Source organism: Neoarius graeffei, chromosome 3, assembly GCF_027579695.1.
Source record: "Neoarius graeffei isolate fNeoGra1 chromosome 3, fNeoGra1.pri, whole genome shotgun sequence".
In the NCBI taxonomy this organism is placed as follows: domain Eukaryota; kingdom Metazoa; phylum Chordata; class Actinopteri; order Siluriformes; family Ariidae; genus Neoarius; species Neoarius graeffei.
Genome location: NC_083571.1, coordinates 3560449 through 3575377, shown reverse-complemented (window position 1 = coordinate 3575377; position 14929 = coordinate 3560449). Strand labels below are relative to the sequence as shown.

Sequence of the window (14929 nt, the reverse complement as noted above, 5' to 3'; positions counted from 1 at the left end):
TTGTCATTTTATTCAGCTGTGTGATTCCTGCATGAACACTATAAAAACTGACGGAGGATCTGATTAACGACGTACAAAACATACTGCTTTTATAGCAACACCGTGACAATTAACTCCTTGGGGGGGAGGGGTTGGTTTCCGAATAGTTCGTTATAGCGAAACAGAGCCACTCGTCACGCCAAACACTCACTCTGATGTAAAACGAGCCCATACATGTTCAATTTATATTTACGCTTAATTCACTTACAGATTTACGAAGTAAAGGAAATAAATTGCACTCGCCGTCGTTCGTTCGCCACATTTCACATTCCACTTTTCAGCTAGTCGTGTCAATCGCAGCTCTTTTTCTTTGAAAGTTGAAATAGAATTTTTTGGGCAACCATATTCTTTAGACCAGTGTTTCCCAACCTTTCGAAAAATCCCATGGCACACCAAGAAACAAAGATATCACAAAAAGTATACATAATGATCATCTAGTCTCAATTTACTTACACAGTGTGAAACCTGGGCCTGTTTAGTTGAACACAAAGCTGATATACTCGCAGGAATTGAAGAAAAACACACACGAAGATCTTCCTCAACAGCTCCGAGTCTCTTTTTTTTTTAGTTTTTATAGCAGTCATGCTTGAAAAGCCCAGCTCACATAGATAGGTTGTGGAAAATCACCTTTTTTGCTTTCTTCTAACCTCTACTCATACTAGGGCCTTCATCTGGGTCAGGACCCAGTTTGGGTTGTGTACTTTTCCTTTTCAAATATTTATCCATCGCCATCACCGCTGTCACACCTGAAGCATTACTAATTCTATTGTTTGAATGGCAACAGGTAGATACACAGGTTAATTAGCTACCTGCTGCCATCTAGTGGAAGAGTATTTAATTGTTCTGCCTGTCACTATACGTCGCTGGCATAGACGAACGAAAAATTATTCGCAGTAAATAAATAATTTTCAGAACAATTAAGTGAAATTGGATAATTTCCCATGGTACACCTGATGATCTCTCACGGCACACTAATGTGCTTTAGACAAATCTGTTGCTTTCTCACCGCACTTTAGACGCTCCAGGATGTGAAGTTTGTCTTCGATAGAGAGGATCTTACATTCACGAGTGTCATGTAATGAAGGCGGATGGAATCACAGGAAGAGCGTTTATTAAAAAAAAAAAAAAAAAAAAAACCACAACAGGCAGGAAAACAGTTCAAAAACGTAAAACAAAGGCTGGGACGTGGAACGGAAATGGTGCAGCGAGGCACAAACAGAATATCAGAGTTAATCACAAAGGCAAAATACAAAATGTGAGTCAAAATCAATAACACACTACACGGATACAAAGGCTTGGTAATGTGAGACGCTGGGTCCAGAGTGTATACTTCACAAAGTCTGCGTGTTTACAAAGTCCTGATCAGCACGCGCGGTGATTGCACTCTAATTCAGAACAGGTGCATTGTAATCAGTCCTTGTGGATATGACAACAACGCTTACAGAGTAAAGACTCAGGGCCTGTTCACAAGAGTACGTTTTTGTCGAATCCACATATCGTTTCGGCCTCGCGTCCAGACGGATCTGGCTTTTTCGAGGTGTGAAACCGGCATTTTTTGAAAACGGGTCCCAGAGTGGGAAAATCCTAAAACGCCGGATAGCCCAGAGTCGTCTGGACAGCGAATGCGGATTTTTTCAGAAACTGGCGTACAAGCCCCGCCTCTCTAACCTTTAACCTCAGCTGCCGCCGCTAGACGCGTCATAACAACAACAATGGCGGACTACAGGCTTGTGCTCGGACTGCAGAAACAACTCAGAGTTGCGCTGGCCATGATCGTCCTCTTCTCGTGTTATGAGCTTGTTTGTAAACAGCATGTGACCTTTATACGCATGCTCCATGGCTTCTCTTTCGGTTTCAGTGTATTGGTGTGGCGGCGTCACAGCGCCACAAACAGGCCTGGCATATGTACTCCAGCGTTTTGGGTCGTTTCCAGTGAATCCATGTGGACGCAGATATTTATGGAAACGACGCCGTGTTTACGGAGATTTTTTTCAAAACGACAGCGTATTGGGTGAGGCCGCGTACTCGTGTGGACGGGCCCCCAAGTAAAACTACTTTTAGCCTGTAAAATAAAGCCTTTTTAAGGGATTTTAAGTCAGCGATCACCATTCGCAATAACTGTTAGTGATCAACACCTAAGCGAGGCTCGTTAAGCCTTTGTTTTATGGCATCAAGACATTTTGTGAACTTGATTACTTATTGTTTGTCTCGGGGGAGGAGGAGCGCATGGCTCAGCAACGGGTTTCTTTCAGACTCTGACTCGTCACTAAAGACGGGAACACGAACCTAGTTTGTAATAACAGGGTTGCAGCAAATATGGAAACAATACTGTGGAATCTAAACAATCAATAGCTGTAACTTGACTGTTGTAGATTTTTGGTGTGTGTGGATATTGAGATGATTAACCTTGATTAGTGGTGATGAGCTGTTGGTAGGGTGTGACACCTGCAACTCCAGTGGGCAACGCCAAAGTCGCTGCAGTGGCAGCTGCACTCTAAACACACACACACACACACACACACACACCAATTAGAACCAGATGTGTTTAGATCAACCTTTAAAGACGACGGCGTGAGTGATGCTCTCACCATGCCTGTGGAGCTCATGTGCTGCAGGATTTTGGGGTCCTGGATGATCACCTGCTGCTGCTGGGCTGGAGCGGGAGACAGGGCAGGGGAAAATATTTTATATATAAAAGTCAAAAGGAAATGACATTTGACCATAAAATTGCTGACAAATATATTTCTCCTTTTTCTTTTGCATCCAATGAACAATTTCCGATAAAGACTAAAAATACATTTAAAAAAAATGAATAAACAAAAAGATATTAAAAACACACTGATCCTAAAAGTAGAAAATAATCTATAAATTACAGCTGTAAATGTAGAATTCAAAATCAGGCCCAACATCAACATTTTTAACTAAATAAATAAATAATTTACAAGTCGTGAACCAAAAGATTTGACCGTAGTATTGCTGATCTACAAAATCAAAGTAAAATTCTCAATTTCTGCTTCCAATGTACATTTCTGACTGGAAATAAACCTGAACATAAATAAACGAAAAAAAAACCCACACTTTTAAAAAAAAATCTATTTTATGACCAGACCTTCAGTGTTTGAGGAATTTATTTGTTTGCTTTTGGAGAAGTCCTGACCTTGCTGTGCCGGAGGAAGGAGGACCTGTTGAGGTTGCGTCGTCGGTTGGCTCTGCTGGACCTGCGTAGCCTGCGTCTGCGGAGCCTGAAGGGCCTGCTGCTCCTCCGAGTGGAAACCGTCCACAGCCTTCGACTGCATCAGTTTACTCTCCCACAGCTTCAGGGAGAAAATTAAAAAAACAAATCAAACCGCAGCAACGGGCAGTTTAACTGCAGAAACGACAGTTAACCAGAGACAGTCCGGACAACGCGCACACCGCAAGTGACTCACACCTGCACAGGATTAAGGCGCAATCAGTGCGCTGATATAAAAACCGCACAAACACACTTGCTTTGCGAAGTATTGAGTCACGTTGCTGATACGTTACCGAGCCTTATTTCCTTGTTTGGGTTCCTGATCCCTGATTTCCTGTTTCTCGTCTTTGATTCTGCCGAGTCTACGATAGCCTGTTTGCTCGACCCATCGCCTGTTTCACCGTTTTACGATTTTGCCTGTGGATTGTTTACCATATTCACTTGGATTAATAAACACACCTTCTGCACTTCCATCCGTCTCGGACAGAATACTTCACACTCCCTGATAAAGAGAAGCACATTCACATGGTGCGGGTGGAGTCCTGGACTCGGCTCAATTTTTTTTTAATGACTCGGACTTGAGGTTGAGTGACTCGACTACAACACTGATTTATACTTCAGGTTTTACTTCATGAACATTTAGCTTTATTTCCTCCAGAAGCTTTGAATTTGGGGGGAGTCTAACTCTTAAAACTGCAGATCAGGTAATGGGTTAGAAAACACACGCACCATAACGGGGCTTTGGATCGTTTCCGTTTACTGTTACAGTTAAAGTTTGAGTTTTATTGAAAAATTATAAATCATTAAATCATCATAACCCGAGCTGCTTTTTGATCAACTTTATTCAGGGATGAGAGTGGGTGGTCACCAAAAAAGCAGAAAACAAGATGGCGCCCGAAGCCAGAGGTCTGGGAGGGATACCCCCCAGGAAAATTTTGAAAAATAAGGCCTTACAAACCACTTTTCCTGCAATCTGAGCTGTAGTAGATAAAAAACTTTTTTTTATATATATTTACATGAAAATGTGTTTCAAATCAATAGGAGTATTGTTTGAATTCAAAATAAAATCACATTCTACATTCAAGGGTATGGTTATCATTTATGATCAACAAAAATGACAAACTAAATTCACGTTAAACGTAAGTTTTATTAATTATCAAAATGTTCATATATTAAATACAATTTCTTAGGGAGAAAAGGTCAGTCTCCCTGTGTCCTCATTAGTTGCATATGATTTCAAAAAGTCTTTTGAAATATTTAAATTTTCAAAACTGTCAGCATTAATTCAGATTTACTGACCATCATATACATGTTCAATGTATTAAATCAAACGAATGCTAAGTTTATGGGATAATGTCTATGTACACTTTATACAACTATTTATAGTTCAGTCACTTCTCATTTTCATTTAATCATTTCGACGACTTCTTCAGCCTTTTGGGCCAAAGACAAGAGCTGGTCAGTCCTCTCTCTGTTTTTTATACCAGCATCGATTTCACGTACCTTCGCTTCGTCTTGCTTGTCAATTGTATTCGGCATTTTGAGTAAAAAAGCCGATACGAAAGAGAAACGTATTTTTGAAGCGCAGCGACGATGAACATGTGCAAGTTTCGATAAAATAGAACGATGCGGGTACTTTTGTAAGAACTGTTATGATTGGCCATCTTTTTTTTTTCAGCTTTATTGGGAACATTAACCGTATAAAATACATAATAAATTACACAAAAAATTTACAAAAAGGAAAAAAAGGTAATGTCACCCAAAGGGGTCAGCACGAACGGGAAAACCCATGCGAGGTACCGCCCACTTTTAACAATAAAAAAGTGAAATCATGAAACTATTGTTCACAACACGTACATTTATGATAAATATGATTTATAATAAAGTCAGTGCGCCAAGTTTGATGGCACGCGCAAGATCGGACGGCGGACCAGGTGCACGGTCTCTATATCGTAGCAGGTTTTGAGTAGTTTACACAGAAATCCTACAACATAGTTTCTAAAAGAGTTCGGGCTGCTGAACTCTTGCGCTCGCCAGCGATGTTTTGGCCAATTAACATTGTAGATAACACGCATTCTACCGCGAGACTTAGCGAGACTAAAGATGGCGAAAATGTAAACATGTAACATCATCGTACGCTTGAGTATCACAAAGGAACATACCCCAACCCCCCTCAATGAAAAAAAACATCTCAACGGATTTGGCAGAATATCGATTTTTGCTCAGAAAAAGCGGAAATCTGCCGAAAACTCTCATCCCTGTTTATTAATCACATTCCTTTCTTTGAACCAGTAAATACACAGGAATAAAAAGGTTATGGTCAGGACGAGTGGAAAATCTTCCCGCTCGTCTGACTGGATTAAAGAGTTACAGTGCCTTGCAAAAGTATTCATACCCCTTGAACTTTTTCACATTTTTCCACCTTACAACCACGAACTTAAACGTTTTTTATTGAGATTTTATGTGATAGACCAACACAGAGTAGCACAGAATTGTGAAGTGAAACGAAAATGATAAATGGTCTTCAAAATTTTAAACAAATAAAAATCTGAAAAATGTGGTGTGCATTAGTATTCAGCCCCCTGTCCTCTGATACCTCTAAATACAATCCAGTGCAATCAATTGCCTTCAGAAGTCATCTAATTAGTTAATAGAGTCCTACTGTGTGTAATGTACTCTCAGCATAAATACACTTGTTCTGTGAAGGCCTCAGTGGTTTGTTAGAGAACACTGAAGAACAAACAGCATCATGAAGACCAAAGAACTCACCAGACAGGTCAGGGATAAAGTTCTGGAGAAGTTTAAAGCAGGGTTAGGTTATAAAAAAATATCCCAAGCTCTGAACATCTCAAGAAGCACTGTTCAATCCATCATTCAAAAATGGAAAAAGTATGGCACAACTGCAAACCTACCAAGACATGGCCGTCCACCTAAACTGACAGAGCGAGCAAGGAGAGCACTGGTCAGAGAAGCAGCCAAGAGGCCCATGATCACTCTGGACGAGCTGCAGAAATCCACAGCTCAGGTGGGAGAATCTGTGCACAGGACAACTATAAGTCGTACACTCCACAAATCTGGCCTTTTTGGAAGAGTGGCAAGAAGAAAGCCATTGTTGAAAGACAGGCATAAGAAGCCATGTAGGGGACACAGCAAACATGTGGAAGAAGGTGCTTTGGTCAGATGAGACCAAAGTTGAACTTTTTGGCCTAAATGCAAAGTGCTATGTGTGGCAGAAAACTAACACTGCTCATCACCCTGCACACACCATCCCCACTGTGAAACATGGTCGGGGGATGCTTTTCTTCAGCAGGGACAGGGAAGCTGGTCAGAGTTGATGGGAAGATGGATGGAGCTAAATACAGGGCAATCCTGGAAGAAAACCTGTTGGAGGCTGCAAAAGACTTGAGACTGGGAAGGAGATTCACCTTCCAGCAAGACAACGACCCTAAACATACAGCCAGAGCTACAATGGAGTGGTTTAGATCAAAGAATATTCATGTGTTAGAATGGCCCAGTCAAAGTCCAGCCCTAAATCCCATTGAGCATCTGTGGCAAGACTTGAAAATTGCTGTTCACAGACGCTCTCCATCCAATCTGGCTGAGCTTGAGCTATTTTGCAAAGAAGAATGGGCAAAAATTTCAGTGTCTAGATGTGCAAAGCTGGTAGAGACATACCACAAAAGACTTGCAGCTGTAATTGCAGCAAAAGGTGGCTCTACAAAGTATTGACGCAGGGGGGCTGAATACTAATGCACATCACATTTTTCAGATTTTTATTTGTTTAAAATTTTGAAGACCATTTATCATTTTCGTTTCACTTCACAATTATGTGCTACTCTGTGTTGGTCTATCACATAAAATCTCAATAAAAAACTTTTAAGTTCGTGGTTGTAAGGTGGAAAAAGGTGAAAAAGTTCAAGGGGTATGAATACTTTTGCAAGGCACTGTAAAGTCGAGACCTGATAGCGTGACTAAAAGACCAGACCCTCCAGGATTTCACGATGTTGCGATTTGCAACTTCAACGCAAATTCAACCAATCCCCGCGAATTCAGGGCGGTGTTGCAAATTATATCCAATCACCGCAACTTCCCCGCAAATTTGACCAATCGTTGGCGTCGTCTTGAGGTGACGTCGACAAACTACCTTCCGCCTTACTTCCGTGTTTCCGTTCAAGAGAAGCAGCATGTGCGAGTCAGTGTTTATGTAGGCTTAAATTCTGTTACTGAAAGTGTGTGATGTTTACAGTGAAGGACTGTGCGCACTGTACATTATTTTTTACTTAATACAAGAAATTAATGGATGCCAACATTTTTGCCAAAATGGTATTTTATTTTCCATTGTTTGGGCAGCTTCAGCATCATACTGTGAGATTCTGTTCAAATTGTTTTTTTTCTTCTATGAAGCCTGAGCCATTTATTTTATTAGTTTATAATTATTGTTTAGTTTAGTCTTCAGGAGAGACTGCCTGCACACAGTACTAGTATTAATAGGTTTTTTTTCTTACATGAAAGCTGAGGCATTTATATTATATTTTAAGGTAACTTCATGTTGTGCTGTGAGGTTCTCTGCACTTTAACTTTTGAACCAACAGGTGCATTTGGATAAGTAAAGCCTATTTTTCTGCATTTTTGTAGTCCTGGTAATCTTTTATATTGGTAAAGTTGTTTATAGGACCATTTCTCAGTGTCTGCTTTTTTTAATCAATAGTTTTTCGGTAATAACAATATTTAACATATCACTCAATTTTAATCACAAAAAGAGAAAATCGCAACAATTTCTCACAACTTTCACTTCCTCCCGCAATGTAATCGCAACAAAAACCTAAAAAACACCGCAACTTTCATCGCAATTTTTTGGAAAACCCCCGCAACATCAGATGTTTTGGCCCGCAACAATCACAAAAAAGGCCCACGAAATCCTGGGGGGGGACTGATAAACGAGGCCCAATGAAACTGGATTGCAAATTATAATATTCGGGGTTTAAAAATAATCCGTGTAACCGCTGAACACAGTATGAGGTGTGGGTAAGGCACCAGATCGCACGATACATGAAAAACTGAGTTCAATGAAACTTTCAACATTAAACAGTCCGGTTTTAAATAAATAAATTCAGGAACGTTTTTCACAATATTAAAGACTCAATACAAAATCAGCTGCTTCCAATGAGTTTGTAATTGATATTTAAAAATGTATTTAAAAACCCTAGGAAAAAAGTATTGTGGCTCAATACCACAATATAAATATTATCCAATCGCACTGCTCATCCATACACAAGCATCACTCACACCAGATGTTCTACACTTACTGTTTTGAGCTCGAGGAGAACTTGTTCGTCCACACCTTCATCCAGGAAGAGCTCCCGAACTTCATTAATCACATCCTCCATCACAGTTTTATACAGTTTAGGCTGCAATACAAAGGAGACCATTGAAGAAAAATAAGAGAGGTCAGGAGAATTAAAAAAAAAAAACCTCCCACAGCGCTGTTGGATCGTGATTGGTCAGGAAGTGTTGATCAATTTTCTATAGCAGCAGCAGCTCTGAAGGAAGTGCAGATTTATACAGTTAGGTCCATAAATATTTGGACAGAGGCAGCATTTTTCTAATTTTGGTTCTGTACATTACCACAATGAATTGTGAACAAAACAATTCAGATGCAGTTGAAGTTCAGACTTTCAGCTTTAATTCAGTGGGTTGAACAAAATGATTGCATAAAAATGTGAGGAACTAAAGCATTTTTTAAACACAATCCCTTCATTTCAGGGGCTCAAAAGTAATTGGACAAATTAAATAATTGTAAATAAAATGTTCATTTCTAATACTTGGTTGAAAACCCTTTGTTGGCAATGACTGCCTGAAGTCTTGAACTCATGGACATCACCAGACGCTGTGTTTCCTCCTTTTTAATGCTCTGCCAGGCCTTTACTGCAGCGGTTTTCAGTTGCTGTTTGTTTGTGGGCCTTTCTGTCTGAAGTTTAGTCTTTAACAAGTGAAATGCTGCTCAATTGGGTTGAGATCAGGTGACTGACTTGGCCATTAAGAATATTCCACTTCTTTGCTTTAATAAAGCCAAAGCAACCCAGGAGTTTATGTTTTGGGTCATTGTCCATCTGTATTATGAAATGCCGACCAATCAGTTTAGCTGGATTTGAGCACACAGTATGTCTCTGAATACCTCAGAATTCATCCGGCTGCTTCTGTCCTGTGTCACATCATCAATAAACACTAGTGACCCAGTGCCACTGGCAGCCATGCATGCCCAAGCCATCACACTGCCTCCGCCGTGTTTTACAGATGATGTGATATGCTTTGGATCATGAGCTGTACCACGCCTTCGCCATACTTTTTTCTTGCCATCATTCTGGTAGAGGTTGATCTTGGTTTCATCTGTCCAAAGAATGTTCTTCCAGAACTGTGCTGGCTTTTTTAGATGCTTTTTTTTTTTTTTAGCAAAGTCCAATCTAGCCTTTTTATTCTTGAGGCTTATGAGTGGCTTGCACTGTGCAGTGAACCCTCTGTATTTACTTTCATGCAGTCTTCTCTTTATGGTAGATTTGGATATTGATACACCTACCTCCTGGAGAGTGTTGTTCACTTGGTTGGCTGTTGTGAAGGGGTTTCTCTTCACCATGGAAATTATTCTGCGATCATCCACCACTGTTGTCTTCTGTGGGCGTCCAGGTCTTTTTGCATTGATGAGTTCACCAGTGCTTTCTTTCTTTCTCAGGATGTACCAAACTGTAGATTTTTCCACTCCTAATATTGTAGCAATTTCTCGGATGGGTTTTTTCTGTTTTCGCAGCTTAAGGATGGCTTGTTTCACCTGCATGGAGAGCTCCTTTGACCGCATGTATTCTTCACAGCAAAATCTTCCAAATGCAAGCACCACACCTCAAATCAACTCCAGGCCTTTAATCTGCTTAATTGAGAATGACATAATGAAGGAATTGCCCACACCTGCCCATGAAATAGCCTTGGAGTCAATTGTCCAATTACTTTTGGTCCCTTTAAAAACAGGGTGGCACATGTTAAGGAGCTGAAACTCCTAAACCCTTCATCCGATTTTAATGTGGATACCCTCAAATGAAAGCTGGAAGTCTGGACTTTATATCCATGTCCATTATATAACTAACTTGAATATGTTTCAGTAAACAGGTAAAAAAAAAAAATATGTGTCAGTGTCCAAATATATATGGACCTAACTGTATTAACGTGATCATTTCTATAGCAACAGTGAATCATTCACAGGGATGGAGTCTCCAGAATCAGCTCTTCATAACAGTCAGAGGTCAAGAAAACGGTTTTCAGACACCTTCAGGACAAAGGAGTTTACTCTCCATGGGTTTTCAGTGACTAACTTGATTTTTTTTTTGTCTTTATTAACTTCAAGTGAGACGGAAAAAGAGGCTGGTGAGGGAACAGCTGTTTATCGCTGCCATAACGCGACGCGAGAGTGGAAACTTTTGTTTCGAGGATGTTCCACTGTCTTTAACAAGGATAATAAAAAGTTTAAATGGAACCACAAATGGATAAAATCTTTAAATTCTTGGTAAACCGCTGCAGTGTCGGAGCAACATGCTTCAGATCAGAGAAGTCGGCTGACTCAGAATTCAACACTTCGTTTGGTAACAAGTGAGCAAAAATGTAGATTTAATTTAAAACTTGCTTAAAGTGCATATCCTGGACCATTTCGGGGTTTTTTTTTTTTTTTTTATATGAAAGTCTGTCCCTTTACACACTCATCCAGAAGGGCAATTTTGCACAAGGCCATCTGTCTACAGCAGAAAAAATAAAATAAAACGCGTGTGGGAAAATCCCAAGCGAGTCTGGAGCCAGATTCGTGACGTCACGTGCGGAAGCGCCAGCAGGCTGCGCGAGCTTTGCAGGGTTTCAGTGCACAGCCTGTGTAGACCAAGTTTAGCAGCGAGCGATTTTGCATTGAAATTGTCACCTGAGTGCAATGTGACTTCACCTTTGGATGAAGAACGTCAGAACTGGGGCTTCATCTGTTTGGATTTGATGATGATTAAGTAGTGAAGACGACGGAGACAACACCGGGGATGGACATAATACGGTCGCTTTCTCATAAACAAACCAGCGCTGGCGTAGGATTCAGAGGGAGGCGTCCCGCACGCGACGTCACGAAAATCAGTGTTTCCCGGGAAATCCAAATGCCAAGTTTTTTCAGAGGCGGACCAATTCGCCTCAAATGGCTTGATTGATTTCAACTGAATTCTTCTGGTATTGCGCAAGGTAAAAAAAATTGCACAAAATGCGACAGATATTTGACCAAAGTTTAATATAAAATAAGAGAATTACATTGATCTTGCTCCTGAACTTACCCGTGAGATGCACTTTAACCTTTCCCTTTAACACGAGACGCCCAGGTTCACTTTCAGAAACAAGGCTACAGTAGTAGGGGTGTGTTCAAAATATCAATACGGGGATACATCGTCGCAGGCCTCTTCACGATACACGCATCGATACGGCGGCGTCAGTATCGATATTTCACGTGCAACAAACAATTAGTTTATCAAGTTTCTGAAAACTGCATCTGACAACTGCTCCTTGTTATGCAATGCGCATTTCAACCACACAAGGCGGTAGCGCCGTAAGCGACAGCGCTGCTAAAGGCCAATTTATGCTGACAATGCAGTCCTCGCAGATGGCGTCTGCGTAGCCCCCCCACCTTCGCAGACGCTCTGCGCGCACCTCCCAAAAATTGTGACCACCGCAGAAGCCTCGCAGACAGCGTCGCAGACAAGAGGGCTCTGATTGGTCCACTCTACATCCGCTGTACACGCACTTCCGCTTCCCTACTTTCCCGGTTTGGTTTGTTTTCACGACCGCCATTTTTAAAAACACGACCGCAGATGGAGCAGCACGAAGAGCGGTTGATCGAGGAAGTGAGGAAGTACGTACATCTATACGACTCCAGTTCTAGTCATTATAAGTAACCGGAGGATAAACACTCCACTAACCACACCCACCAACTACTCCTAGCGATTTCGCGACTTCGCGCCCCCTTGTGTTGTGGCGGTGAATAACATCGCGCACGCCTATTACTCCCCGCTCAACGATAAATTACAACTGTCTGCGAAAAGCTATCTGCGAAAGCCTTGTCGCAAGAGCATGCAGAGGCCCCAAGAGTAGAAGTGAACACACACACACACACACAACATAGACGAAGACGGTGAAGAAAAAATATTTTCGCCCCCAGCCAAATTCAAGGCACGGATTTGGAAGCATTTTGGATTTACCAAACAGGTAAAGGTGGACCTGGACATGACACACGCAGTATACAAACACTGCTGAATGAAAGTTAAGTACTGTGGCAATACTACACATCTGCACCTCCACATGACCCGACATCACGCTAGCATTTCGCAAGTAAAGTCCATGTTTTAAGTTTACTTTTATCAAAGCCATCTTTTTTTTGCACTACAGCCTTGTTAAGGTCATGTTTTACATGCACTACAGTGTAACTGTTGCTCTACAGCAAAATAAAAAATAACATTTGGGTATACACATGTCTGTTTTCTTAAAAACGTATGTTAAGTAATGTGAAATATCAGGATATGTATCGCCTTGAAGGCCATGTATCGGGATGCACATGTATCGCAATACGTATCGTATCGTGACCCCTGTATCGTGATGTGTAGCTATCGTATCGCGAGGTTGTTGGCAATACCCACCCCTATACAGTAGCAGTGTGGGAAATAAGGAAATTTTAAGCAGACTGTCACAACACAGGCAAGTCCGGAGCGCTGTCTGTCCGTCTGTCCAGATTTCAGCCTGTCCGGAACCCAACTTAAAAGCTGAAGGGCTTTAGATGCCTGGAGATGGCTTCTCAGCTATTTCCAGGCACATTTTTGTGATCTTCAAAGAAGAACATCACACACTTGTGAAATTCCTCTCTGCATCTGAAGCAGTGAACACACACACACACACACACACACACACACACACACAGCAGTCGGCGGCCATGCTAACAGCGCCCAGGGAGCAGTTGGGAGTTCGTAGTCTGGCTAACGCAACTTCAAAGCTCTGCGAGCATTGGTCTGGCCAAGATATTAAGCCCAACCGTTTCCCAGAGCCCGTGGTTGACCTGCCTCCCTGAAATGCCTCAGCTTGCTACTGGTCGAAGCCAGAAAAGGCTGTGACAAAGCTTAAACCAATCACATCACTCTTTCCTCTGATGTATGTGACGCGACAGGGCTAACTGGTAGATTAAACCCTTACTGAAGCCGGTCGGGAGCAAGGCGAAAACGTCCTTCCTTTCAATAAATACCTCCAGGGCTGCTCTTTGCTCCGTTTTCAATGAGAACTTGCTCCATGTTCGTAATGTTTCTAGTGAATGAAGCACTTCTGGCATAGATTCTGTAAACAATCTATGGCTTCCGGTCGCAGTTCTACTACGTCACTGCCTTGAACACGCCTCTACCCAGGGCCGTTGGAGATGCTCAAAGTTGATTGGCTCCCGATTTTTCGGGAGCTTGGAAGAGCTGTAGATAGCTTGCCTTGCCAGACTAAGTTCGCAACAGGCCCCCGTGTTGCGACACACTAGCCCAGGCTAGGGAGTTCGGTGCCTCGCTCAAGGCCGTCCCATATTAACCTAACCGCATGTCTTTGGACTGCAAACCCCACGCAGAAAGGCCCCCAGAACCTTCTTGCTGTGAGTCGACAGTGCTAACCACTTACAGTATACCACCATGCTGCCAAATTACACTTGACATTAGCTGCTAATTACGCTACAAATTGAATATAACTTACAAGACAATGTCAGAAGATTCAAGAAAAACATGCTTCAAGTCATAACCAAGAAAACAGCAGTGCGCACAGGTCGGTTCCACGTCTAAATGACTGTCAGAACTCATTCTTTCCCACCGCCATCAGACTCCTGAGCAGCTGACAGGCGTCTAGAACCATCAAATGCCTCCCTGTAAACTGTCCTTGACTGTTTACATCTCATCATTGCCTTATTTTGTATTACGCCACTTATTTTTGAACTACATTTACCTTTATTTTGCACTATATTGCCTTACTTTGTATTATTTCTTCCGCCTATTTATTTGTTTGTAACTGGCATTCATGGTGGACAGCAAGCTAAGAATTTCATCGTGCAGTGCATTAATTTCACTGCTTCTCAAAAAGGGAAAGGATCCGGTCGAGTGCTCCAGTTACCGTACAGGCACCTCTCGCTTTTAAATGCAGATTTAAAGATTTACGCGAAATTACTGGCCCGACGGCTTCAAGGTCACATGACGGAGCTTAGTGATCAGACAGGCTTCATAAAGTCTAACTGATAATGTTAGAAGATTATTACGGTACATGTTCTAGATGGTGCCCGGGGCTTGGGTTCCCCTGCTGCTGTCCTTTCACTAGATGCAATGGAGGCCTCTGACCGCCTGGAACGGCCTTTTCTGTGGTCAGTGCTTGAGTTTATGGGGTTTGGTTTGCCATTCATTAATATGATTAAGGCAAAACTAGCTCTCCGCCCTTTCCTATCGCGAGAGGTTCGAGACGAGGCTGTCCTCTCAGCCCTCTGTTATTCGCCCTCTCTCTCGAACCACTAGCACAAGCCATCCGCAGCTCACCCACAATCTCTATTAGAGGAATACATCATCACATCTCACTGTATGCTGATGTTTTATTGTA

The 14929-nt window shown here is 41.9% G+C and overlaps 1 protein-coding gene across 1 annotated transcript in view; it reads right to left on the bottom strand.

Moving 5' to 3' along the window:
* Positions 1-14929, bottom strand: part of gtf2a1 (general transcription factor IIA, 1) — a 41791-nt gene that overhangs the window by 12592 nt on the left and 14270 nt on the right. The window contains exons 2-5 of the mRNA XM_060916271.1: positions 8578-8679; positions 3197-3353; positions 2628-2692; positions 2446-2533 (exon numbers count right to left, since the gene is read on the bottom strand). Of these exons, the coding sequence (XP_060772254.1) occupies positions 2446-2533; positions 2628-2692; positions 3197-3353; positions 8578-8679 (412 nt within the window). The remainder of the gene's footprint in view (positions 1-2445; positions 2534-2627; positions 2693-3196; positions 3354-8577; positions 8680-14929) is intronic.